Below are 27,794 nucleotides of genomic sequence, written 5' to 3'. Positions count from 1 at the left end.
TTAGCTTCACAAGAAAAGAATACACGTTTTATTAATAATTCTATAAATCCTTTATAATAGTTGCATTTACATATGAAAGACTTCCTGATAGTGTTAAAATTCTTTTGTTTTTAATATTTCTCAAGCTATAGCAAATGAATCAAAAAAACTGTATGGAGCACAATTCCATCCTGAAGTTAGCCTTACAGTAAATGGAAAAGCAATGCTGAAAAATTTCCTTTATGAAATTGCTGGGTGCAGTGGTACCTTCACAGTTCAGAACAGAGAACTGGAGTGCATTCAAGATATCAAAGACAAAGTGGGTTCATCAAAGGTCCTGGTAAGATGCTTATTCCTATTAATAACTATAGTATTTGATATAACTTTAGTTTCTTTTGAACAAGTGCAATAAACTATTTTTAAAGAATATATTGCTTTAAAATAAGGTGTGCTTTTTTTAAAAAAAAAGAGAGAGAGGGTTGCTTTTCCTACCTTGTAGTATAGTGACCTGAGTGTATTGTGACTTGGGTGAAGTTGGAGACTATGAAAAGTAATAATGCAAACGAAACACTGTGTTCATATCACGGGACTTTTATATTTACTAAATACATTTAATGATTTTCTTCCTATTTTTTCAATCGCTGTAGGTTTTACTCAGTGGAGGTGTGGACTCAACGGTATGTACTGCTTTACTGAATCGTGCTTTGAACCAAGACCAAGTGATAGCAGTACACATAGATAATGGATTTATGCGCAAGAGAGAGAGTCAGTCTGTGGAGGAAGCACTCAAGAAGTTAGGAATTCAAGTCAAAGGTACTGCATTATTTCTTCTGCATAAATCTGAAACTTGGAAAAAAGTAATTGTTTCATTTTTTGTGAACGAGCTTCATAATAGCACTTTCAGTATATGGATGATTTATTTCATTTCATTGTCTATATCTGGCTTCCTCACCCAAGAAGCAAAGTGGTATTTTTAAAAAAAATTTCTTTATTTAAACTATACACCACAACATAATAAACAATAAACATAGAGAGTAAGAAAACACACCCAGTTCTAAACATGACACACTAACAACATATATCTATATAATTAAAAGGAAAAGTGGTATTGTTTTTTAAAGGATTTTTCTTGGAAAATAAATGCTGCAACTTTGCCATTCTATATACTCTGTCTATATACAAATGCTTACCTGTAAAAGTTACCTTTGTCAGGATGTTAGAAGGTTCTCCCCTCTGCCACCTGAATATCTCTTTTTCTCTTAAACATTCCCACTCTTTCCCCCTTATTCCTGAAACTCTCTCCCAGAACACTTACTTGGAACCAGCTCTCTCATCTCTCAAAACTCTTCTCAAAACCAACGTCTTTCAGGCAACTTGTCATGGGGCTCAGTGATAGTGAGGACTCCTCAAGAGGAGAGGCGCCTCGTGTAGCCAGCCCTGACTCCTCAGGAGAGCCCAGGGATCAGGAAGCACAGCTGCTGGCTGATCAGCATCCACAGCCAGCAGCTGAGCCAGAAGCACCGACACCCTCTAGGCCCAACACCACTGGTGAAGTGCAGTCAGGGATGTCCAAACACCCAGCTTCACCCAGAGAGCGCTGCAGACAAAAGCAATGTGTAGAGCTGCAGGAAAGGTGGCAAAGCGCACGGCTCCTGGCCAGACGCCAGCTGCTTATGGAGAGTGATGAGGAGTGACCACAGGATAGCTCCCAAGCAGTTGGCTGCAAGCCCAGCCTCACTATAAAACCTAGCCACAGAAGACCAGGAGGCGTGGAAGCAACGTGTCAGAATCCTGCTGTTGCTGTGACCACTCCATTGCACCATGCCTTGCTCTTGTGACCTTTGGACCGCGCCTTGCTTAGCCCTCGAACCTTGCTGATAACCGATCTTTGGACTGCCTGACCTTGCTATTTGGACTCTGACCACGCTACTGGACCAGCCCACAACACAACTGTTGATTTCACTGTAGGCGTTGTCCCAAGTGAAAGGAAGTCTGAGTACAAATAACTATATTTGCAGATATCCCCAATTCTCTCCACTCCCCCATGTCTGCATTTATTGTAAGCCCTCTTTGGCAGGGATGTCTCTTTTGGTTCTTGTGTTGGAATATTGACACAAGATCATGGAAGAAAAAAGGAGGCCTGTAATATCTCTAATATATTATATGTAATGCCTGGTTACAGTTTAAATTGTTGTATTGCCATTTTAAACCTATAAGAAAGAAGTTTTTCAGTTTTGTTTTCAAATTGTTCGGGCTTAAAAAATGTTTTGGCTAGATTAATTTTTTCCAGCGCCACATGCTGTTAGAAGAAGTAGGTGAGAGAATGCCTGAGTGAATTATTTTTGAGCATCTTTGAAAACTTCTAAACTTCTCTTATCAATAACAATCTTGTGTGTTGTACAGTGGTAAATGCAGCTCATTCATTCTACAATGGTACGACAACTCTGCCTATCTCTGAGGAAGACAGAACTCCACGAAAAAGAATTAGTAAAACATTGAATATGACTACTAGTCCTGAGGAAAAACGAAAAATTATTGGTGACACCTTTGTGAAGGTATCTGTTTTAGCAGTAACAATGTTTAAAGTACCTATAAGCAAGTGTATATAAACATTTTAACGTAATATAGATTCAGGACTATTTTTCATAAGATTATGTTAAATTGTGACTGTTGAATGCCTCATGGGTAACTATTTTGAAGTATGCTTGTGCCCAGTTGCTTGTTGGGTGAAATCTAAGCCTCTTGACACACAATTCTGTGTTAAATCAGCAATTTGAATCCACCAGCTAAGATGATCCTAACAAGCCCTGCTGTCTGTGCCCTTGGCTGCAGATGGGTGGCAACCAAAAATGGGACTTTTTTTAGTGGTGATAACATCACCTGTGGATTTTCCTTTCCCTTGAGGCACACCTGGCACCTGTCCTACTGTTTCCTTTAGGTGCTAGGCTAAACATTCCCTTTATCATAACAGTTCCTTTTACCCAGCTTTTTCATTAATGGGTTGGTATTTTCAAAATAGTTATTACGGTCTGCTTCTGGGCTGAGGATTATTTTATGAAAATCATTTTAGGCTGCCAGATGTTTTGTGCTGATTTTATGCTCTGGCTGAGTTTTTAATGGTTTGTTAATTTTAACTATTTTATGCTGTTTTGTGATGTTATTTATTTATTTAGAACATTTTTATGCTACGTCTCCAGGAACCTACCCGAGGCAGCTTACAAAGTAAAATAATAAAAGCAAAACATTAGAAAATACCAATTAAAATGCAGAATTAAAAAAGCCCCAACCCAGCATAAAAACATAGTTTGTAAAAAACAGTCCACAGACAGATTAAAACAACAGTTTCCAGACTAAAATAATGTTTAAAAATTAACTCCTTCATTAAAAGCCAGGGGTGAACAGAAACGTTTTGGCCTGGCACCTAAAATAAAGCATCACAGGTGCCAGGCAAAGCTGAGGGGATTCCACAAGTGAGATGCCACTGCTGGAAAAGCCCTCTTTCTGTTTGCCACCCATCTCACCTCTGAGGGCAGGGGCACAGACAGCAGGGCTCGTGAGGCAGATCTTAACTAGTGGGCTGGACAATTTATAATGTTTTAGTTCATAATCGGTCTCTAGTAGGTTCTCTGGGGGGGGCATCATATACATTTTCTAAATAGATACTAACATTGTGAATTCCTGATCAGAGGTTTGGTTGGAGCATAAACTGTACAGCACTACTGTGATGTAAAATGCCAGTAGTTCTAACTGCTCCCCCTGAACATGAGACCCAAGATTACCTGTTCCATGCACAGACTTCTGAGTTGCTGCCTAAGTAGAACAATTCAGAGTTTCCTGGTCCCCCCTCACCATCTGTTCTAGTAGTGTTTGGGGTTATGTTGTCTCATGTGTTACAAAGCCAGTGCTGTATAGTGGTTAGAGTGTTGGGCTAGATTCTGGGTGACCCAGGTTCACCTCCCCACTCCGCTGTGGAAGCTTGCTGGGTGACCTTGGGCTTGTCACACACTCTCAACCTAACCTGTCTCATAGGGTTGTTATGATAAAATGGAGGACAGGAGAATTAAGTAAGCCGCCTTGAGTTCCCATTGGGGAGAAAGATGAGCTATATATAAAAAGTAAGCAAAAAATAGTCAGTGAATTGAAACCTAGAAGAGTGTAACTCTGCATAGGATTGCACTATAAACCCAATATTGCTTTTATGTGTTTATATACTATCAGGAAAGTTAGCTTTTAGATACCAATTAAACATGCTTTCAACTAATTCCCACTGTTTTGTCCAGTAGGGGTCACCCACTACCCATGGTATTTTGTAAACTCAAAATGACCCATAGTAATCCAGTGAACAACTAGTCAGTTGTGCGCAACGTTTTGCTTTAGGCTTATTTTTAACTCTGAACACTTTCAACTTGTTTCTTAAATAGCTGTAGATGACTGTGTACATCATTAGGAAGAGGCTTATGCTGCAGCTGGAACAAATTCTTAAGATGCACTTATTGCAGTATCAGCTGAAAATGATGATCGTGTTTGTGCTAATGGTTTTGTGCAAATAGAAAATGTGATAAGAACACATTGAATAAAATGCTAAACATTCATCCCTATCCATACATTAAGAAAAGAGGGCCTAAAGAAAAGCTCCAAATTAGCATTAAGGATTGGCAATTCCACCACCACCTTTCGGATTTAAGCTTTGACAAATCAAGCTATTTGAGGATAAATCAGATAGCTTACTGTAATGATTTCAAGAAATGGGTGCATGTGTCTTTAAATGTTTGGTGAGATAGGTGAAGAGTGGGGGGTGAAAGAGAGAGATGAGTGAGTGATATGATTGGTTGATGACAGAGAGTGGGCGGAGTGAAGGCAGTTTTCAGTTATTGAGGGAGAGAAAAAGATTCAGTCAGGGCAAGAGAGGCGAGCTGTGTGCAGTCTGAGTGTGTTCATGTATTTGTCAGGGAAAGGCAACCTGAGTGGAAGCCTGAACTGAGTGTGTCTGTGAGACTATATATTCACTCTATTTGAAGAGGCTAACTGTGTGTGAAGCCTTACAAGAGATCTGTGTGAATGAGTTTGGATGAAGCAACTAGAAGAACTAAGAACGACTTTTATGTAACCAATACGCTTCTTAAAAAAATAAACTGTGTTTTGTTATATCCCAGAGTTATCTCCCATTCCTATCCTCAGGGCCACATAGAACCACGAAGGAGCCTGACGCTCAAACACGTTACAAAAGGGAAAATTTAAATAAAACATTTTGGAATAATATATTCCTGGTGGCAGCAAACTACCCAGAGGGTGTAAGGGGGAGATTTAAAGCAAAATCCACCCTAAAGAAAGTGAAGATCATAACACTTACGTTATCCACATTCATCCTGAGCACTAAGCTCTCTTAGATGGTTAACTACCTTTCATGTGTCAGGGAATTCCTCTGTCTAGACATAGCAAAGGTTTCCTGCTAGATGAAAGACAAACTGTAATCACGCTGGGATCTCCCCCCAATTGAAAAATGACTGTTTGAGAAGAGCATTTGTGTAAGTGAAGCTCACTTCATAGTGCTTTCCAGGGGTCATTTCATATAAAAAGAGCTGGAGGAACTCATTAGCACAACTCATTAGCATATGCCACTCCCCTTGCCATCACTGGAAATGTGCCATGAGCATAACTGATTTGCATATGCCACACCCCCTGACATCACCTATCCTGGCTTTTTTGGACCCAGTCTTGGCCATTCAGGACCAAAACTGGGCCCAAAATGGCAAAAGAGGGCTGAAAATTGCCAAAAAGGGGCCCAAAATCGTCAGGATCAGGCCGCTGCTGAACAGGAGAGTCATCCACCACCCGTCAGAGGCCCGATCTGGGCCGTTTCAGCCCCAATCCAGGACAAAATGGGCCCCAAATGGCCGAGAGTCATGTGGGCAGGGCCACCTGACATGTGACCTCTTTGGGGAATTGCCAGAACTGCGTTCCTGTGCTTTCCCCCTTGAAATGAGCCCTGGTGCTTTCATAGATAAACTACAAGGTAGAGCACAGTTTTGAAATGATGAAGTAGTGAACTTCAGGGTAACAGATCTCATTAGCATATCTTAGTACTGTGTCTATAGTGCAAAATTAATAAGACTACGCTGTCATACAGTGCAGTGGCTTGACTTTTATAACCATGAGCAGAGACAAAATCCTCAGGAGAGATTTTTTATTAGCTCCCATTTCACACTGGAGTTCCCTGGGACTTACCCTTAATGAGGGTTAGGGGAGCCCTGGGAATGCGTAATGGGATATGGCACAGTAAGGCTGCATCTAGCGGCTTGAGTCAATGCCCCCTCACACACTTTTCCTCCCCTAGTTGCAGCCCCCTACACCAGATCCCAGGCTATTCCTAAGGGTCTTGATTTCCAGCAGATTTTTGGGTGACTGTAATAGGAAGGAGTAAGCAGCAGTGACCAATTTTGTGAACTCCACTCCATTTACAGTTCTTAGTATCCAAGCCACTGTTTCATCCCAGGGTTGTGTAGTCCACGGCTGTGGCAAAACTTGTTATAATGAGAGTAGACTCAAACTGAGTAGATATTTATGGAGTCAGATCAAATTTGATTTTTCCTGTCTCTGAGGAATAACTGTGCACATCCCATCAAGGACTTTAGTTCATGAGGACAGCAAAACTTGCAATTTAATGTACAAGTTTAGACGCCTGATTACAGAAAAATATACTTTCTTGACCTCTTCCTCACCCCCACCCCTGTAGATTGCAAATGAAGTTATTGGAGAAATGAACCTAAAACCTGAAGAAGTCTTCCTTGCTCAGGGAACCTTGAGGCCTGATCTTATAGAAAGTGCTTCTGTTGTTGCTAGCGGCAAAGCTGAGGTCATCAAGACTCATCACAATGACACGGAACTTATCAGAAAGCTGAGGGAAGAGGTAAATAGAATCTAATTCTTCAGGGTGTACTTCAAAGGCCAATTGAATGTGGTAAGCAATACAGGAGCAATTGTCTCTTCCGATATATACCATGTGACAACTCCACCCTGCCCAGCAGTGTTATCTTAGTAGTTCCCTCCCTGGCCAGGGTAAGATTGTTGCAGCCCTGACATTAACTTTTCCCATCATAGCCCTGTACTCTAAAACAGCCTCCCAGAGGATATGACGAAAGCTCCCACCTTCATATCCAAGAAAGGTTGCCAAAACCAAGCCGTTTAAGACAGCATTTGGACAGCTAAGTAATGATTTGCAATTTGAGGGCCTGGAAGACTTATGGAGCCATGTTTTTGAGGGCCACAATCTCTGTTGGTTTTGTATAACTGTTTTGTTAATTATGTTTTAATTTACAGTTTTATTTTGATTGATACATTGTTACCCCCCTTGGATCCAAGCTGTGTCAGGATAAAAGCAGGTTGAAAAATATTTTAAATAAGTAAACACAGAATGGGCCCCATTTTATTTCTAGTCATACATATGTAGTATTGGACATTTGGGACATCATGTTCAAATAATATATTTGGTGTCCCTTTTATGTATACAGCCACACTTATAAAGATATTTTAGACTGAATAAATGAAAGAGTCTTTCTTGAAGAACAATGTAAGATTCAGTATTAAGTGCAGACCAGAATGTGTTGTTGCCACCCTAAGCAGCAGGAGGCCAAAATAACGATAGAATGCATTAATGCTATGGAATGCATAATATATATCACATGACAGCAATTAACTAAGCTTCCGTACTGAGTGCATTGAATCACTTCATTGTTACCTTGGTTCCTGTGATATTTCTTTGGGCTGGCACTTGGAGCATGGTTTATATTATAGCCTTAATAGTGGTGGTATAATATCAGAAAGTGTTTTGCTCGTTAAGCAGCTTTCTGCTAATTTGTAGCTGCTTCTGAGAAGGGTCTTGAATGCTATTTTTCCTTCCAGGGCAAAGTAATAGAACCACTGAAGGATTTCCACAAAGATGAAGTGAGGGTGCTTGGAAGAGAACTAGGTCTGCCTGAAGAGCTGGTCTCAAGACATCCATTCCCAGGTAAAACGGAGGCCTGTCCGTGGCTACTAGCAATAATAACTCAAGGGAACTTCTTCATCCAGAGGCAGTAAACCTCCGGATACCAGTGCTGGGAGGCAGCATCAGAAGGAGGCCTGGTCCTCTGTGCCCTGTTTGTTTGGCCCTCCCGGGCAACCAGTTGGCTTCTGTGTGATTACATGATGCTGGATTAGGTGGACCATTGATTTGATCCAGCAGTGCTCTTCTTATATTGTGTTCTTATGTATGAAGGATTGACAACATTTGCCAAGAGTTGAGAGCAGTTGTACTCTTAAGAGCTCTTTCTCCTTTTTCTCTGTGAAAGCTGGTATGATATAGCAGCAGAGAATGAAGCGTGAATTTCCCAGTTCAAACCTTGCTTCAGCTGTGAGCTTGGGCAATGTCAGTCCCCCTCATCTCCAGTAACAGGTGAATAATGATGGTAACCTATCAGTATTATTGTAAAGACAGCCTGAAGAACCAAGTGTGAACACTGTATAAAGTACTATATAAATAGACAAAACAGGAATGTTCAAGATACATGTGTTTTGACTTTCCCCTGAGCCCTAAAAAGAACCAGATAGAATGCTAGGACCACTCTTAACATGTTAAGACTTCTCCTATGGTAGGATTAAAGATTAAACAAAAAGGAAACAAAAACATATAAAGAAAAAGAGAGAAGTATCTGAGTACTTATGAAAAGAAAAGCTTGCCTGGACTTCTGTGTACTCCTAACAATAACTGGGAACTGAATGTAGTGCAAAAATTCCAAGCTAAGGGTGAGTAAGGAAATAAGGGCAACCAGGCTGAGTATACAGCCTATTCATCTTCGTTCTTCTGTGCCTCCACACATGGGGACTGCGCAGGCGCAGGCCAGCCGCCAGAGAATTTTCTAGAGCTTCCATGGCTCCGAAGGGGCCGTTTGTCGCGCGCCTCAGCGCCCGTTTTCCCGCCCAAATGGTCACATGCTCCTCCAGCGACCAACGGCCCCTTCCCTCAGTTCTCTTCTTGCCGCCGCTTGGAGAGAACGTTTGAGCTTCGTGCTCTGTGCTTGTGCTTCGTGCTTTTTGACTGATTGATCTTGGATTCTTGACTTCGGACTTCGGACCTCGACTATTCTTCGGATCTCCCTTTGGACTTTGACTTGAACTCGGTAATACGACTCGGACCGTTTTGACCCTTCTCTCGCGTGCCCCTGAAGATGGCCTCAACGGCTCTCTTCAAGCATTGCCTTCAATGCCACACTAAGATGGCCAAGACCGATGGCCATGAGCTGTGCCTCTTTTGTTTGGGGGAGACCCATAATGTGTCGGCCTGCAAGATCTGCCAGGGCTTCACCAACAAGGCCCGGCAGGATCGCAGGGCCCGACTGAACTCCTCGTTGTGGCAGTCGGTTATGTCTGAGGGCGCTCCGTTACCGCCACCCAAGGCCGGCCCTAGCCCCTCTGCCGGAAGGCAATCCAGAGCTGGCTCGGTGGCCTCAGCGAGGTCGGGGTCGAAACCGCGCCCCCCGAGTGCCTCGGCGTCGAGAGCGGCCTCTCCAGCGCAGGGTCCGGCGCGGCCGCCCCGGAGCGCGTCATCCACCAGGTCGGATCCGAGACCGACTTCGGAACCGAGGATCCTGGTACCGAGTCCCCGGTCGGAATCGACGACCGGTTCGATCCCGATCAAGGCGAGGAGGTCGAAGCAGAGGTCCCCTTCGAAGTCGAGGAGCGCGTCGGTTCCGAGGTCTTCTTCTTCGGAACCAGCTAAAAAGAAGAAGAAGACCAAGCATCGCCGGTCCCCGCGTCCCGCTCCTCCAGAGGAAGTCATTGTGCTTCCTCACACTCCTTCCCCTCATCTGGGTTCCCCCGAACCGGAGGAGGTCTCCGTACCGGTGCCGGATCCAATGGCCTTCGAGACGGTACAGGCAGAGTTCTCGTCTGGGCCGGAGCCGAGCCCGCGGTCCCGTCGGAGCCGACCATCGCCTGCCCGTCGATCGCCAAGGTTGGAACCGAGCCCGTCGCCTCTTCGGAGCCGTCCATCTCCTGCCCGGCCTTCTTCGCCTGCTGCCGGTCGTGAGCGGCGTCAGTCCGGGGACAGTGTCCGATCCGTCAGGTCCGCTGCGTCCCGACATCGACAGGCCTCCTACCTTCCCTCACCATACCATTGCCACTGGGAGGGGGCACCTGCCGGTTTCTCCATGTCGGAACCGAGGCCTTCGACATCGAGGCCAGTGTGGGTTCCCCCTCCAGTCCAGGTTGAGGAATCCCAGCTCGGTTCCGAGGAGGGGGAAGTGGAGAGCCTCGGCGACTACCAATCGGAGTCCTGGTCCGAGCCATCGCCGGCTGACGATCTGGTGCCAGCTACGGGTTCACCGTATGAGGACCTCCGCATCTACTCCGACCAGATGGCAAGGATGGCTCAGGCCCTCGAGATGGACATCTCTTCGGCAGCCCCGCAGACCAAGGACAAGCTCCTCAAGCGGATCTATGGTGATAATCCGGCATCCATTGGGTTCCCCATGCTTGAAGGTATAGAGGAAATCGTGGAGAGGGTGTGGAAGGTGCCCTGTGACCAACCTCCAACGTCAAAGCGCATAGAGCAGCTGTATAAGATCAAACAGGGCACCTGGCAGGCGTTGGTTAAGCACCCTCCACCTTCCTCCTTGGTCACAGAGGAATTCAACCCCCGACGGTCGGGCCATTCCTCTGTACCTGCCGATAAAGAGGGCAGGAAGCTGGATGCCATGGGTAGACGCCAGTACATCGTCGCTTCACTGGGTCTGAGGATTGCCAACTACCAGACCATTATGGCAGGGTACCAGCTCTACCTATGGGAGAAGTTGGCGTCCTATACTCGGGACCTCCCACCTGAGCAGAAGGCTGTGGTGTCCCTCCTGCAAACTGAGGCTGTCAAGCTGTCTAAGCAGCAAATGAATGCTGGGAGCCACGCTGCCGACACTGCTGCTCGGGGGATGGCTTCGGCGGTGGTCCTTCGGCGACATTCCTGGCTGCGATCGACTGCCCTGTCCCAGGAGGTGCGTTCCAGGGTGGAGAGCATGCCCTTTGAGGGGGACTCGCTGTTTTCGAAGGCTACCGACGAGACCCTTAAAAAGAAGAAGGAAGATAGGCAGACGGCACGGTCCTTGGGTCTGGCTCCTGCAGACAAGCCCGCCTCCAGGCCTCGGTACGCTCCCCGGTCCGGCCCTTACCACTTCCAGGGCAGGTACCAGCAGCAGCGGCCGGTTTTCCAGCAGTATCCAGCCTACCAGCAACGGCCCTACCCTCCTGCTCAGCAGCAGAGGAGGTGTAGGCCGTTCAAGCCTCGCCCGTCGCAGCCGCCGGCCCAGCAGAGGGATCAGCACGGCGCCGGGAGGCAATATTGACGGGTCACGCCAGCCGTATCCCCGATTTTCTCGGACAGACTAAATCCACTCCTCTCTGAGTGGGAGTCAATAACATCTGACTCATGGGTCTTAACGATTGTTGAATTGGGATACGGGCTGGAGTTTGTTGAGCTGCCTGGGTGCAGTTCACCCCTGACAGCTGTCAATAACACTATGGCCGAGCTGGATGCGGAGATCGTGTCGCTTTTGGCCAAGGGTGCTGTGGAAGAGTTGCCCTATGAGGACTCTGTAAGGGGGTTCTTCTCTAGGTTCTTCCTGGTCCCCAAGAAGGATGGGGGCCTACGTCCCATTTTAGATCTGAGGGGCCTTAATGCCTTCCTCAAGGTGACCAAATTTCGGATGGTTACGTTGGCGGCTGTGATCGCCTTACTGAAACAGGGGGATTGGTTTGCGGTCCTCGACTTGAAGGACGCATACTTTCATGTGGGAATACGGGAGGAGCACAGGAAATACCTGAGCTTCGTTTACCAACAAAGGGTTTTCCGGTATACGGTGCTCCCCTTTGGCCTGTCCACGGCCCCACGAGTGTTCACAAAATGTGTGGCCCCTGTGGTCTCCTTCCTTCGGGAAGAAGGTTGTACCATCTTTCCGTACCTCGATGACTGGCTCATCGTGGCTGACTCTGAGTCTCGCCTGGTGCAGGACATTGGCTTGGTACTTAGCACTTGCCAGCGTCTGGGGCTCTTGGTGAACTTTGAAAAATCCAAACTGGTGCCCAGCTGCAAGGTGTCCTACATAGGTGCGCTGCTGGACTCTGTGAGGGGTAAGGCTCTGCTCCCCTTGGAGAGGGCTCGGTCCCTGAGGGGTCTGGTGTCCATGTTTAAAAGGAACCGCTTCCAGTCCGTGCGCACTATCCAGTGCTTATTAGGTCATATGGCAGCGGCCACCTCTGTGGTCCCCTTCGCTAGGCTGCGTATGCGCCCTCTCCAGAACTGGTTTGTGCGGAGGTATGATGCTCAGCGGCACCCTCCGTCCCTCAAATTTTCCATCCCGAGGGTCATCCTATCCTCTTTGGACTGGTGGTTGTCTGATGTCAATTTATTTAAAGGGACCCCCTTTGGGTATCAGCACCATGACGTCACGGTTACCACTGATGCCTCTCTGTTGGGATGGGGGGCTTACTGTGGTGATGTGTCTGTGCAAGATGTCTGGTCTGAGAGGGAAAAGACCCTCCATATCAATGTGCTTGAACTAAGAGCCATTCGTTTCGCACTTGTGTCCCTTACAGCACTGCTGAGAAATCGTCAGGTGTTGGTGCAGACGGACAACACGACTGCCATGTACTACGTGAATCAGCAGGGGGGCACAGTGTCCATGGCCCTGTGCCGGGAAGCCACGCTCACTTGGCAGTGGGCTATCAGGAACGGCGTGTCGCTCCGTGCTATACACGTGGCTGGGTCAGACAATGCCCGAGCAGATGCCCTCAGCAGGGTCCCTTTGCTGGACCACGAGTGGGAACTGAACGTAGAGTGCATTGGGCCGATCTTTCAGATGTGGGGTCATCCAGTGATAGACGTGTTCGCCACTGCGGCAACCACCAAGGCCCACACGTTCTGTTCCAGGGCAGGGAGCGACCCCCTCTCTATTGGGGATGCCTTCCAGTTTACGTGGACGCAGGGCTTGCACTACATGTTTCCTCCATTCCCCTTGATTCCCAGGGTCCTGTGCAAGATAGAGGAGGACGGGTCGGACTGCATCCTGGTGGCCCCCTTTTGGCCACGGCAGGTTTGGTTCCCGAGGCTCCTGCGGATGTCCCTACGGACGTATGTCAGTCTGCCCCCTCGGCACGACCTTCTCCTGAACGGGAGCCTAGTCCACCACGATCCCAGGACGCTGCACCTGACGGCTTGGCGGATCGTTCCTCCCCTGTAGGCTTTACTGACGAAGTACAGAGGGTCCTCCTGAATGCTCGTCGGCCATCCACTAGGTGCGCTTATGCGGCCAAGTGGCGCAGGTTTGAACTTTGGGCACTTGATAAAGGAGTGGTGCCTGCCAGCAGCCCCCTAGGGGTTGTATTTGGGTACTTGTGCCACCTGCGGGACCTGGGCTTGAAGGTTTCTTCCCTCAAGGTCCACTTGGCAGCTATATCGGCTGCGCACACCCCAGTGGAGGGTGTTACAGTGTTTTCTCACCCACTATCCCGCCAGTTCCTTAAGGGCATGTTCAACCTATACCCACCTGTGTCAGCACCGGTGCCTCAATGGTCACTGTCCCTGGTTCTTTCACGTCTTATGTTGCCTCCATTCGAACCTCTGGCTACCTGCCCCTTGGACATGTTATCGTACAAGGTGGCATTCCTGGTGGCCGTCACATCGGCCAGAAGGGTCAGTGAGCTGTCTGCATTGCGGTCTGACCCTCCCTTCCTGGTGTTTCATCCCAACAAGGTGGTCCTGCGTCCCTGCCTGGGTTTCCTGCCTAAGGTGGTGTCCGCTTTCCACCTCTCGCAGGATATTGCGTTGCCTGCGTTTTTTCCTCACCCTTCCTCGAAAGGGGAGAAGGCCCTCCATTCCCTAGACCTGAAGAGGGCCATAGCCTATTATCTAGATAGGACAAGGGGATTCCGGTCGAGTCCTCACCTGTTTGTGTGCTTTGGGGCCAAGGACAAGGGTAACAGGGCTTCTTCACAGACCCTGTCTAGGTGGATTGTAACGGCCATTAGCAAGGCCTATTCCCTAGCTGGGGTGACTTGCCTACTTCATGTCAGGGCCCACTCCACGCGGTCCCAAGCATCCTCCTCGGCACTCCTCAGGGGTGTGCCTCTAGCTAACATTTGTAAAGCGGCCACATGGTCCTCTGCAGACACCTTTGTAAGGCATTATGCCGTAGATGTCAATGCGGAGCAGGATGTAGCTGTGGCCAAAGCTGTCCTGCACTCCCTTTTTTCCTAGGGGAGTCTTGGGAAAAATTTTTCTTGGCGTACCTGCTAGGTACCCTTGAGTGATAGAGTGTATATATGTATATTGGGGTGTATATATGTGTAAATATTGAGTACTTATGTACCACTACACAATTTACAGGGATGTATATATGCATATCTGTTTGTTGTTGTTCTTGTTTGTTCAATAAAATTGTGTTGGACTTCACCCCGCCTTCCTTATTGTGTGAAGCTTGGTACACTCCCATGTGTGGAGGCACAGAAGAACGAAGATGAAAACAGGGTTAACATACCTGTAACTTATGTTCATCGAGTTCTTCTGTGCTGACACACAACCCTCCCTCCTACCCCGCTGTGAATTCCAATGCACGACAAGGTGATGGCTGTAACGGAATCTGATGTATTTTAAGGTGTTACGGCTGAGTGTGTTGGTCAAGCGGCGGCAAAGGAGAACTGAGGGAAGGGGCCGTTGGTCGCTGGAGGAGCATGTGACCGTTTGGGCGGGAAAACGGGCGCTGAGGCGCGCGACAAACGGCCCCTTCGGAGCCATGGAAGCTCTAGAAAATTCTCCGGCGGCTGGCCTGCGCCTGCGCAGTCCCCATGTGTGTCAGCACAGAAGAACTCGATGAACATAAGTTACAGGTATGTTAACCCTGTTTTCCTCCTTTTCGTGATTTAGATAATTTCAATCCCTTAGATTGGTTGAAATCATCAATTACATATTGGTTACTATTACATGGGATATATTATATGATATTTCAGGTCCTGGCCTTGCAATTCGGGTAATATGTGCCGAAGAACCATACGTTTGCAAAGACTTTCCTGAAACCAACAACATTTTGAAAATCATAGCAGATTTTTCAGCTAGCGTTAAAAAGGTAAGTAATATTTCTTGATTTTTAGAAGGTGGGCTAGTCAGGAATAAATTATTTGAAGGCTACACATTCACATGTGAATTGTGATAAACATAGTAATGAATATGACAGAATTATCCCTTGTTCCAGTTATTTAAGGGAAATTGCTTCTATATTTTTGCCATACTTTGTGTTAGAATAAAGAACTTTATCACATCAGGTGATATCGAACGTGTTTTCTGGGAAAGGTCTGTGACTGAGTAGCAGTTCACCTGCTTTGCTTGCAGACCCAAGTTCAATCTACAGCAGCTTCCGTTAAAAGGATGAGGAAGTGGGAGATGTGAAAGGTCTTCTCTTGGGACCCTGGAGAGCTGCTAAACTCCATAAACCTTAATTGCTTACTTTCAGAGTAATGTTGATCAGTTTCTGCTTTGTACCATTTCTTATTATTTAACTTATTTAATCAAATTGTATCCCATTTCTCAACACAAAGTCTCTGGGGCAGCTCAGCATACAATTTTTAACAATTTTTAACACAACTAAGATAACCAGTTGAAATGAAATTAAAAACAGTTTCCTTCAGTAATCTTTCCAAAATTCATCCCCCCTGCACACTGTCTAATTTTGATTTCTTCCCTTCTTTTATAGACTAAATTGTCAGCTTGTTCTCTTACCTAGTATCTTTTATATCTGTCTAATTTAGACAGCATGGCCGATCTCAAGGCATGACTGTTTCTGTATACTTGTACTGTGCCTTGTGGAATTGCAGTGCTTTATCTGAGGCTGTCTTTAAAGTCTGTTCAAAGTTTCATTTACTAAAGAGACAGCAGTCAGCCTGCTGACTGGTGTTAGTATTAAGGAACATACCTCATCAGTTCTAAAACAATTGCCTGGTTGCCTGTCTGTTTTAGGACCCCACTCAAAAGTGCTAGATATTGCCTTGAGAGGCCTTGAAAGAGTTGGAATCCAAGTTAGTAAACAGAGTCCAGGGTACTTAAAGCACCACCTGCTCCCATGTGAACCTGCCCATCGGTTGAGTCCAGAGATCCTGCCCTGCCTAACCCTTTTTACTGGTGGGCAGCTATAAGGAACAGGACCTTCTCAGTCACTAATCTGGTGGTGGAATGCTCTCTCTGCATCCATTTGGTTGGCACTGAGTTTTTTGAGATTTTTGGCTCTGGGTTAAAACTTTTCCCAAGGGCGTTGTGTTTTGTTGAGTGGTTGTAGTTTGTGTACATGTTTGTTTTTGTCCTGCTGTGTATTTCCTAGTGATGGTCATTTACTGTTATGAGGAACTTTTTATGAGGTACTTTTATGCTACCTGCTTTTGTTGTGCATTTGTTGCTGCTAGGCCTTTTGAGATGTTAGCTGATTGTTTTTATCAGGATTTATATTTTAATTGGCTGTGATTTGTTATTATAAGCAACCTTGACTACCAGTTTTGGCTGAGGATATGAGCTATAAATATTTAAAATAAATGGATGAATTTAGAAATAGCAACTGTGATTAGACCTTCAGCTGACTTCAGCAGAATAGCTGTGGCTTAGAAGCAGAGCACTTGCTTTGCCTGAAGAAATTCCCAGTTGAGTCCTTGGCACCTCCACCTAGGTATCAGGTGCTTGGAAGGATCTTGAGAGCTGCTGTAAATCATAGAATCATAGAGTTGGAAGGTACCTCCTGGGTCATCTAGTCCAACTCTCTGCCCAATGCAGGAAATTCACAACTACCTCCCCCCACACCACCAGTGACCCCTGCTCCATACCCAGATGATGGCAAAAAACCTCCAGGTTCCCTGGCCAAACTGGCCTGGAGAAAATTGCTTCCTGACCCCAAAGTGGCAATTGGCATTACCCTGGGCTTGTAAGAAAGGGCAAGAGCTAAGCACTGATGTAACCCATTCTGCCGTCCCCCTCATGATCTGCCCAGGTTCACAGAATCAGCATTGCTGTCAGATGACCATCTAGCCTCTGCTTTAAAACATTCAAAGAAGGAGAGCCCACCACCTCCCAAGGAAGTCTGTTCTACTGAGGGACTGGTCTAACTGTCAGAAAGTTCTTCCTAATGTTTAGTCGAAAGCTCTTTTGATTTAATTTCAAGCCATTGGTTCTGGTCCAACCTTCTGGGGCAGCGGAAAACAACTCTGCCCCATTCTCTGTATGATAGCCCTTCAAGTACTTGAAGATGGTTATCATATCACCTCTCAGTCATGTCCTCTCCAGGCTAAACATTCCGAGCTCTTTCAACCTTTCTTCATAGGACTTGGTCTCCCTACCCCTCACCATCTTTGTTTCCCTCCTCTGGACATGTTCCAGATTGTCTATATCCTTCTTAAATTGTGGTGCCCAAAACTGAACACAGTACTCTAGGTGAGGTCTAACCAGAGCAGAGTAAAGCGATACCATCAGTTCTTGTGACCTGGACACTATGCTTCTGTTTATACAGCCCCAAACCACATTTGCCTTTTTAGCTACCACATCACACTGCTGATTCATGTTCAGTGTGTGGTCTACTAAAATCCCTAGATCCTTTTTGCACATACTACTGCCAATACAAATCTCCCCCATCCTATAATTATGCATTTAATTTTTCCTATTTAAACGCAGAACTTTGCAGTTACCTCTGTTGAAATTCATTTTATTTGTTTTAGCCCAGTTTTACAGCCTGTCAAGATCATTCTGTATTCTGACTCTGACTTCTACCATATTTGCTACCCCCCCCCCAATTTAGTATCATCTGCAGATTTTATAAGCATTCCTTCTATTCCCTCATCTAAATCATTCGTTCATCCAAATCATTTTTCGCACATACTGCTGCCAAGACAAGTCTCCTCCATCCTAGTACAGATAGTACAGAGTGAGATGGATCAGTGATGTGACTTGGTATAAAGATGCTTCATGTGTTCACTACAACTTGATGAATGCTGGTTTACCCAATCCACCTACCAGATGTGCAACTGGCCTCTTTGAGAATCTCTTATTTCCCAGGATCTGTGGAGGAACAGTGAAACCCGTGAGAGACAGTTCATGTAATATGCGTGTTAACACTTGAAATGCTTATGTATCACTTTCTGTTTTGTTATCCAGCCACATACTCTGTTGCAGAGAGTCAAAACTTGTACAACTGATGAGGACCAGGAGAAACTGATGCAAATCACAAGTCTACATTCATTGAATGCCTTTTTGCTGCCAATCAAAACTGTGGGAGTCCAGGTTAGTGAAAAAACGCAGAATGATTTGAGGCATAGCTGTTTTACAAGCGTGAAGGCTTTCCCATTTCTAAATAATCAGTTTAGTATTGTTTGGAAATCTTGGTTGAAGGGACTAGGAACTGTGATACATTCTTAAGGTTCAGTAGAATCATCCACGCTGTGTTCCATCAGGTTCCGACAGCCAGCTCAGAAGTAGCAGTTAAAGGCTGATAGAGACTATTATTTTAGTTGATGAAAACTAGGTGACGCATGACAGTGATACCTATATATGATATCTTACTTCAGCTTCCTCAGGACACTCCTGGGTAACATAGAGCCAGTTAAAGGCTTAGAACCACATACAGCCAGCCTGCAGCTTCATTTGTTTAGATAAGATTGCAGTTAATGTAGTTCCCAAGCTTGGGATGCCATTCTTTAAATAAATTTTAAAAAACCATTTTTTCGTAAAAATTCCTCAACAGTTGACTTCTTTCCCCTGCTGTTCTCCAGGGCGATTGCCGGTCCTACAGCTATGTATGCGGTATATCCAGTAAAGATGCTCCACACTGGGAGTCTCTTATGTTCCTCGCCAGACTCATACCACGCATGTGTCACAACATAAACCGGTATGTATACGCTCAGTATTTCAAAACATAACTGATGTTTGTTTAGTAGTTTTGAGAAAATTTATTTACATATAGGGATGTACACAGGTATCTATACCAGTATTCTGCATTATTTGGATCACTAGTACCGTTTCAGAATTAGGATTCGGGTTAATTTGGAATTCCAAAATTTTGGGAGTCCATTATTCCATGGGGCTGGAGTGGCAGGTTTTCAAGCAGATGACACCAAAATTGCATGTTCACTGAAGACCATTTCTGCAAATTTCAAACAAATTGGATCAAGGGATCCAGTTTTATGGGCCCCTGAACAAGGTGCTCCAAGCCATCTTTCTTATCTCTGCTGTTTCCTATAAGGAAAAAATTCCATGCTTTCTCCAAAGTAAAGGAGTTAAAAGCCAAACACACAATAGCAACCACTGGTAAAAAGCCTCCAAATGCAAGCAGATGCAGCAAGCCCAACCAAACCAATGTCAAACCATGGAAGCTAAGCAGATCCAAAGGCCAATGCAAGCTCAACAGGACCAATGTCAACCTGGAGAATTTAAGCTAAACAAAATTTAAAAACCTTACAGAAACAGAAAATGCAAAGCAATTCTAAAACAAGTTAGGAAAATATAAGCCAACAGCACAAGCCTTTAAAACTCTTTTAAAACCGCTTCAAATCAAAACCAAGGAAAAGTATTTTTAAAAGAACCAGAAAGGATACTATACCTGCCCCCACCCTCGCCAAGCAAAAGCAAAAAAAAACCCCAGAAAAAATGAATTAATATTTTAAAACATAATCCAGTGTTGGCAAACCAGTCTTGAAGATGTCTACAGGCACAGAATGAGAATGTGTTCCTAGACAGGCAGCAGAAATTCAGGGTAGATCCGAGAGCCCTGAGCGAGGTAGGGGAGATACCACCTGCCTAGCTGAGCCCTGTGTGAGTTGAGAAGACGTTGCCTAGCCCACCAGAACCCACTTGAGCTGGGAGAGGAGGCAGTACCCAGCCCTTCTGAGTCCTGCATTGTTACCCAAATAGACAGTCTCCTAATAAGTTGGGGGAATTAGGTTAAAGGATGCAAAGTGAGAGGCAGTAACTGGGATTCTACACCAGTATTTATGGGAACTATTCCCTTAAGAGAACTCTTGAAATAAATCAGCCATATGTTCAACTGTAAAGGGTTTTTTATTAAAAGAGAAATGAAAGAGCAAACATACAGTCACATACACACACCACACATATGAGGCTAACTTAGAAGAAATCAGGGAGAAAAGGGGAGAAAGCAATTTTGGGCAAGGCTATAATTAGCAGCCTTGAAGATGGAGGTCCACAGAGGCAGCAGCGAAATGACCAGCGTTTCATGGAGAAGAAGAACAGGCCCAAATGGATTTGGTATACACACACAGAGCAGGCAGCAGAAACAAACACACAGAGACAGGCAACTAGGGACTCCAGATGCAGGGCAAAATGCTCCCTGGGGCAAGCTAACATTTTCGTCCGAAAAAAGTAACTTGAGAGGTTTTCCAGAGGTCGATAATAGGTATAAATGGTGCTTGATGACTTTGTGAGTACTGGATGGGAAAGCTACCATATTTGGTAAATAGCGTTAGGTGGTGCTTAATCAGGGTAAATGAGTGAGGGGAAGTGAGGCTGGGCATGGATGAGATTAGTTAGGAGTTTCTTGGGAGCCTCATTGTCCTAAATTATGCATCTCATAAGATGTGGAGGGGGCCATTTGTCAGTCTGCTGCTCTGATTCCCCTCCTAAAATATTTTCCAGACTCTTGCTTGGTGGCCATCTTATCCAGCTGGCATCCATTTTGTTTGTGTTATAAGCACAGTGCCTTGTGCTTTTGACATTTGAAGGAGGGTGTTTATTATTTCATATCTATAAACTACCCCTCAAGACCCCCATGGCGCAGAGTGGTAAGTGGCAGTACTGCAGCCCAAGCTCTGCTCGCGACCTGAGTTCGATCCTGGCAGAAGCCAGGTTCGAGTAGCTGGCTCAAGGTTGACTCAGCCTTCCATCCTTCCGAGGTTGGTAAAATGAGTACCCAGTTTCCTGGGGGTAAAGTGTAGATGACTGGGGAAGGCAATGGCAAACCACTCCCCGCATGGGTCAGTAATGACTCGGTGCTTGCACAGGGGACTACCTTTACCTTACCTAAACTACTGCTCAGTGGGAGGAGGGGTCTGATTGCTAACAGCATGACATGGTCAACAGTGCCCAGCCCACCTGAGCCCCATGTGAGACATGGAAAGCAGCACCCAGCCAGTTGCTTAGGCTGCCTCTTCCTTTCTCCCTCCTTCCCCCTCTTCAGGAGGGCAGTGCAGGGGCGAGCAGACTGCCTCTTTCTCCCTCCGTCCTTTGGGGGGGGGCTGGGGGAGGAGTCCTTTTTCAAGGGTTTTCACTCCCTGTCTGCTACTGCTCAGAGGCCTCTTGTGAGGATAAGACAGAGGAGAAGAGAATAATGTAAGCTACTTTGCATCCCCATTGTCAAGAAAGGTAGGGAATAAATGGCATAAATAAATAATAAATTTAGCTGAAGATAAGGGGCAGATAAAAGTAAGGTGGGTGGGTGGGTGGGAAGGAGTGAAGGAAGCAAAGAAGGGTGAAGATATGGGGGCTGCCAGGAGAAATAAAAGAAGAAATAGTGTGGGGAAGGAGATACAGGGGAAATTAGATGCCTCTCAAGTCCTTGCAGGTTCCCCACTGTGCAACTGGGCCCAGCAACAGGCACCATACAACTGGACCATAGTTTTCCAAGGTAGAGACTGCTGGGGAGAGGGAAGGAGGGAAAACTGAAGATGGGCAGATAATGGTAGGATGGCTGGTTGGTGAGAAGGAGAGAAGAAGGCAGAAAAGGGGTTATGGGGGTTTCTGGGGAAGGGCAAAAAGAGATGCCCCTTTCAGGTCCTCTGTCTAACAGTCTGGTAGTATCTTCAGATGCATTGTAAAACATATTTGCTTGGGACCATGTTTTATTGGTATAGATGAGAGCCAGTTTGGTGTAGTGGTTAAGAGTGCAGGACTCTAATCTGGAGAACCAGGTTTGATTCCTCGCTCCTCCACTTGAAGCCTGCTGGGTGACCTTGGGCTAGTCACAGTTCTCTGGAGTTCTCTCAGCCCCACCCACCTCACAGGATGATTGTTGTGGGGATAATAATGGCATACTTTGTAAACCACTTTGAGTGGGCATTAAGTTGTCCTGAAGGGCGGTATGTAAATCGAATGTTGATGTTGTTGTTGTTGTTGTTGTTATATAAAGCAAACAGCTCAGTATTTCATTTCTTCTCTTCCTAGAGTGGTCTATGTCTTTGGCCCACCAGTCAAAGAACCTCCCACAGATGTTACTCCCACTTTCCTGACGACAGGAGTCCTTAGCACATTGCGGCAAGCTGATTTTGAGGCTCATAATATTCTCAGGGAATCTGGTGAGTCTGATACAATAAATCTGTTTCTATCTTTAAGGTGCCACCAGGAGCTTTTCTGATTTTACTGCAGCAGACCAGCACAGTTTCCCCACTGGAACTGATTGTGTGGCAATGTTGATTAGTGCAATGTGCAGTGTATTGCTGGCTGGAAACGTATCCCATTCAAAACTTACAGGTAATGTTTGTTTGGGTACCAGTTCCATATTCCTTCAGACAGCCAAACAAAGGTTAGCACAACTAACCCTTCAGAAGACTGAATTTCTTAGGATATAGCAATTTAATTATTTGTGTCTAGAATATGTTGGAATGCAATGGCATGAATATTTTAAAATGCCATCGTTGATGTTGAACATTTTTCTCCAAACAAGGCCAGTTTTGTGTCCTACTTAGAGCACCATCTGTCCTGGCACAGTACTTTTAGTATTACGCTTTATTAATTGTAGCCATCTTCCCCTTTTGCTAAAGGTTATGCTGGAAAAATCAGCCAGATGCCAATCATTTTAACACCGTTGCATTTTGATCGAGATCCTCTACAGAAGCAGCCTTCCTGTCAAAGATCAGTGGTTATTCGAACCTTTATTACTAGTGACTTCATGACTGGTATTGCAGCAACTCCTGGAAATGAGATACCAGAGGAGGTATACTAACAGAAATAAGATGAATGGCTTTGTTCTCCCCCTGTGCTAATTTTTAAGGCTTTGTTATTGATTTTAAAATGTTAAAATTGTTTGTAACTTTGAAAGAAACCCCTTTTGTATAATACACCTTGAAAAGACGTTGTTTGAAAGAAGTAGATCATCGGAGACTTGTTCTCACTACAGTGAGAACATATTAGGCTAAAAGCTATTAAATGCCATTGACTGAAATAATGTTGCATGTACTTTGTTCATTAATTACTAGGTTTTGCCAATTAAGAATTGGTAAAGAAAATTTTGTAGAGACCCAGTGTGGCCAGATCTTGCCTTGGTTACATCTCGGTTAGATTACTGCAGTGCCCTCTGTGTGGGGCTGCCCTTGAAAAGTGATTGGAAATTTCAGTTGGTGCAGAACGCTGCAACCCGGCTGTTGACTGGAGTGAGTTGCAGGGAACTTATCACTCCAGTCTTGGCTCGTCTGCAGTGGCTCCCTGTCTGTTTCCCTGCACAATTCAGGGTGCTGCTGTTGACCTTATAAAGTCCTGTATGGTGTGAGACCAACATACCTGAAGGACTGCCTTACTCCCCCATGAATCTCCCCGACCACTGCGGTTGTCTTCAGAGTCCCTGCTTCAGAGATTAGGCAGGTGGCAACCCAGGAGAAGGCCTTCTCAGTATAGGCGCCAAAACTCTGGAACTCTCCGCAGGGAGGTTTGCCTGTCCCCTTAGGTTGCCTGCCTCTTCCAGCGGGTGAAGACTTTTTTGCTTCACGTGGCATTCCCTTGGTCATCTGTCCTCTCCCCCCAATATTTTAACTGTAATTTTTATCTTTTTTATGTATTTTAAGTTCTGGTTTTAAATTGTCTTAATCACGTATTAATATGTTCGTTTTTAAGATGATGTTTTAATGTGTATGTTTAAATTTGTTAGCCTAGCCACCTTGCTGGCCTGTGAGGGCAGAAAGGCAGGGTAAAAATCCTATGAATAAATTGGCATTTTTGTTTCAGTTTGCTGTCTGGCAAATAACTGGGCTAAAAGAAGGAGCTAGGAATTTGGGGCAAGGCAGGGGCTGTAGTAAATGCTGGTGTCTCTTCTGCTAACTGTTTGATGCTCACTAAATCCCGCCTCCTAAAAAGTCTCCAGGTTTCTGTTCTTTTCTGGAGGACTGGTTAAAACACCCTACTTTTATATAACATAGTTTATAAAACAGACCAAACCTGGTACTCCCATTTTTAGAAATGGGGGCCTTGTCATTCATCTTCCTGTCCTTTTTGTTTGCTTGTTTCTAAACGTAGGTTGTGCTGAAGATGGTGACAGAGATTAAGAAGATTCCTGGCATCTCCCGGGTGATGTATGACTTGACTTCAAAACCACCAGGAACAACTGAGTGGGAGTAATTATTTTCCCCCTCAATGAAAGTACTGTATGCAGTTTTAAATTATATCAGAAAACCATTCCCAGTGTTGACATGCAGTACTGTGAAAAGAGTGACTGGAGCTGCTGCTACATCACATGTGATTTTTCTTTCTTCTCTCCTGGAAAATAATCTGCAAATTACGAGTGGTGATGTGGGGTGGGGTAGGGGAATAAGGTAAGTGGGGCTGAGGATATGTACGGGTAAATAATTAGGGCAGTGTTGCCAATGTGCAGATAAGACTTTATGTTGCTTTGCCTTTTTTTGGTCTTATTGACTCTTCCCATTTCATTTTTTTGTTCCCTATGTGTTTTTACTGTTACTGTCATTTCAATGTCTCTTTTTAATTTTTTTTTGTATACTGTGTAAAAAGAGACAGTTTATTTACATTTACCAAAACCATTGTTAGAGCTTATTAATAATGTAAAATGGAAAAAAAAGTGACCAACTGCTTTTGAAACAGATTTATTATAAATAAATATTTTGCCAAATGGAGTAGTGGCTATTGTTGAGTTGTGGAATTAATGTGTATTTGTTCACTGTGTGTTGTAAATCCTGTTCCATATCATTTGGAGTATTAAGCCCATGGCAATAAGTGTGGAAATTCAAAACAGCTCAAATAACAGCTGCGTTTTTTCCCTTTTCTTTTGCCCTCGTTTGCCTCTTCCATAACATTTTTTTTAAAAAAAACAGTAGGTTTTGTTAAGAATGTAAAAGCATGCGGTTTCCCACCATTGCGTGACATCTATATTTAATGTACTTTAAAGAGAGACAGACATGAATTATGTATACACTTGAAAAACCATCTTGTTGTTCAGACAAAATCTGAGTGTCTAGAAATTTGCTTTGCAGCTCTCAAAATCTTTATGACTTTATTCCAATTTTTTAAAATTCTTACCAATCGTTTCTGCTTTTTCCTATCATCTCTGTTAGTCTGTTTTATAAAGGCAAGGGAGGTGTTGCTTTTATAAAAACCTTCATGAGATGTATTAAAATATTTATGCCGATTGGCTATGCTGAACCTGAAAGCCAATTTGAATATAAATTAGTTTTATTATCACTGCTAACTACTTAAGGGGTAACTAACAAATAGCCTGCACTTACATAGAGCTGCTTACTGTCAGTGTAGAGGGATAGGAGAAAAGCACTTTTTTATTCCTAGAAGTTAACCCCACTTCTAGGGATGCATATTTCTGCTGTCAATCATTCTGAACACCTCCCTAGTTCAGCAGTGTACCAACAGACCAGTGACAGATCAGTGCAGTCTTAGGTGTCATGGTTTGTTCTAAAGACATTAAGCTGCCCAGTATAATTGCCTCATTAGCTGAATGCAGGCAACCATTTGCCACACTAAGGCTGCTTGTAAACTCACTGCAGGATGCTTACAACCTACAGAAGTAGTGATGGAAACAGCTGCTTACATTTAATGCAGACTTTGGTGGCAAAATTATTCCAATTCAAGATGAGGCTGCCGTCTTTGTGAAAATTACAAAATCATGGCTGGATAAAAATTCTCGGCCCACCTCTTTCCTGCTTATCCGCTCCCCCCCCCCACACACTTGGTACACCATCTACTTAGAATTGGGCGGGGGGGGGGAGAGAAAGGAAGAGTGGTTACAAATCTATTTTGACCTATCTGAAATTTGCAGGGCTTCATGCATTTAATATGAAACATTTGTTCCTGGCATTTTGAGAGAATTGGGAGAGGATGGGAGTTTTCTCTTAGTGTATTGACAACTGCTGTGCCTTTCCTGATTTTTGCAACATGGGTGTATGAGTGCTCAGGGTGAGATGGTACAGATGTTTGGAGTGGAGTAGGTTGATTTTGTGCAGTTTTACTTAGTACTCTTCCACTCGGGGTGTGGTCCAGAGAATTGGGAACTGTGAATTCAAAACCTTAATGATATTTGGCTTTTTCTGGTCATTTAGGTACTGGGACACCCCAGTCCACTTACTGTGCCTCAGACCTGAGGTTTTGGCCGTTGATAGTAGCAGTTGGTTAAGTTTAAAATGTTCCTTTTAAACTAATATTTGAGATTATATAATATGTAACATCATTATTGTATATGATGCAACAGAGAAGAGGAGAATGTAATACGTGGTTACATCCATAGTAGCCAATGGTTTAATTATGCAGTACAGCTGTAGATGGTAACATTTACAGCTGGAGTATGAATACTATTTTCACATTCACGATGTTGGGTGCATAAGTAGTCAAAATTTCATAGGATTTGCATTTTAACATTAACAAATGTGGAAATTTGGTCTTCTCTGGTCTTCATTTGCTTTTTATTTAAGTGAGATTTGATGAATACAAGAGTTTGTCAAAGGTTTCCTAATTTTATAAAGAAAGTTACAGTAAAGCCAGAAGTAACTCTGGTACACGTAAGATGTCAATACATTGTGAGTGAATTGTTAAATTTTAATCTAAATCCCAGTGTTGTAAGGAACAGGTCTTTTCCTTGGTTATCCACACATTGTCTTCTTGTTCTGTGAGGGAAATAGAGAGTACCTTTTTATTGCCATCTTTACAGTTCTTGAATGTATTCCATGGTGTTAATTCATATAATCTCAGCCAGATGCAGATACACAGACAGTTGTCTTCTTGTGGTCCAGAAGGGAATGTAACATGTAGCTTATGAATGCAGTTGCTCTTGTTTTGTTCATCCTCTAGTCTTCAGTAAGACATGTCAACGTTTTCAAAGGAATTTGTATAGGGAATAATTCCTAGCATTCTCATTTTTTAAAGAAACGAAAACAAAACATTTTTTGCTTGTAAATGATAAAAGTACTGTGAGCCTTAATTTTTATCCACAAATAAAAGTGACCCATTTGGATACTTGTGTGATTTATTTAAGCTGTTTCTTCCAACCATTTATTTTTCCTCTGACCTTTTCCTCTCCAAAATCTTATTACCTAGTATGTTTTGTACACAGAAAATCATGAAAGCCAGCAGAGACTCAGAGCCAAATTACACAAGATTAATTACATGCATATGACACACAAATACTCTTATACATGTTTCCCCGTTGCTTTTCTGTTCACTCGCACAATGCAGCCACACTGCACTCGATCCCATGCTCGGATTGGCAAGAGATGGTATCCCATGATGAGAGATGGTATCCCATGATGCACCTTCTCTTCGTGCATACTCAAACCTTCCTCTGCAGCTTTTCTGAGAGGGAGACTTGTTTACTCAATTGGACATATCGGGAAAAAAAACTTCCAGGTTTCCTGGGGGGGGGGGGGCTGAAAATGGGGATTCCATACCTCTGCTGAGATCTTGCAGCTTGGTCCGCCAGGAAGGGGAGGCATCTATGCAAAGAGGGATGGGCAGTCTCCACATTGGAAGCCACGGCAGCATTTCTTGCTATCAGCCAGAATCAACTTTCCTGCCTGTTTGTCCCAAGCCACCT

At 44.6% G+C, this 27,794-nt stretch overlaps 1 protein-coding gene across 1 annotated transcript in view; it reads left to right on the top strand.

Annotated features, from left to right (window-relative positions):
- Nucleotides 1–27,215, top strand: part of GMPS (guanine monophosphate synthase) — a 53,919-nt gene extending 26,704 nt beyond the window's left edge. The window contains exons 6-16 of the mRNA XM_054983475.1: nucleotides 126–319; nucleotides 627–792; nucleotides 2,383–2,534; nucleotides 6,713–6,886; nucleotides 7,879–7,984; nucleotides 15,007–15,122; nucleotides 18,182–18,307; nucleotides 18,796–18,911; nucleotides 22,199–22,329; nucleotides 22,795–22,967; nucleotides 24,260–27,215. Of these exons, the coding sequence (XP_054839450.1) occupies nucleotides 126–319; nucleotides 627–792; nucleotides 2,383–2,534; nucleotides 6,713–6,886; nucleotides 7,879–7,984; nucleotides 15,007–15,122; nucleotides 18,182–18,307; nucleotides 18,796–18,911; nucleotides 22,199–22,329; nucleotides 22,795–22,967; nucleotides 24,260–24,361 (1,556 nt within the window). The 3' untranslated portion in view covers nucleotides 24,362–27,215. The remainder of the gene's footprint in view (nucleotides 1–125; nucleotides 320–626; nucleotides 793–2,382; nucleotides 2,535–6,712; nucleotides 6,887–7,878; nucleotides 7,985–15,006; nucleotides 15,123–18,181; nucleotides 18,308–18,795; nucleotides 18,912–22,198; nucleotides 22,330–22,794; nucleotides 22,968–24,259) is intronic.
- The last annotated feature ends 579 nt before the right edge of the window (nucleotides 27,216–27,794 follow it).

This window comes from Eublepharis macularius, chromosome 6 (genome assembly GCF_028583425.1).
Source record: "Eublepharis macularius isolate TG4126 chromosome 6, MPM_Emac_v1.0, whole genome shotgun sequence".
NCBI lineage: Eukaryota > Metazoa > Chordata > Lepidosauria > Squamata > Eublepharidae > Eublepharis > Eublepharis macularius.
Note: the sequence above shows the minus strand (reverse complement) of the source record. Positions and strands in the feature narration are given on the sequence as shown.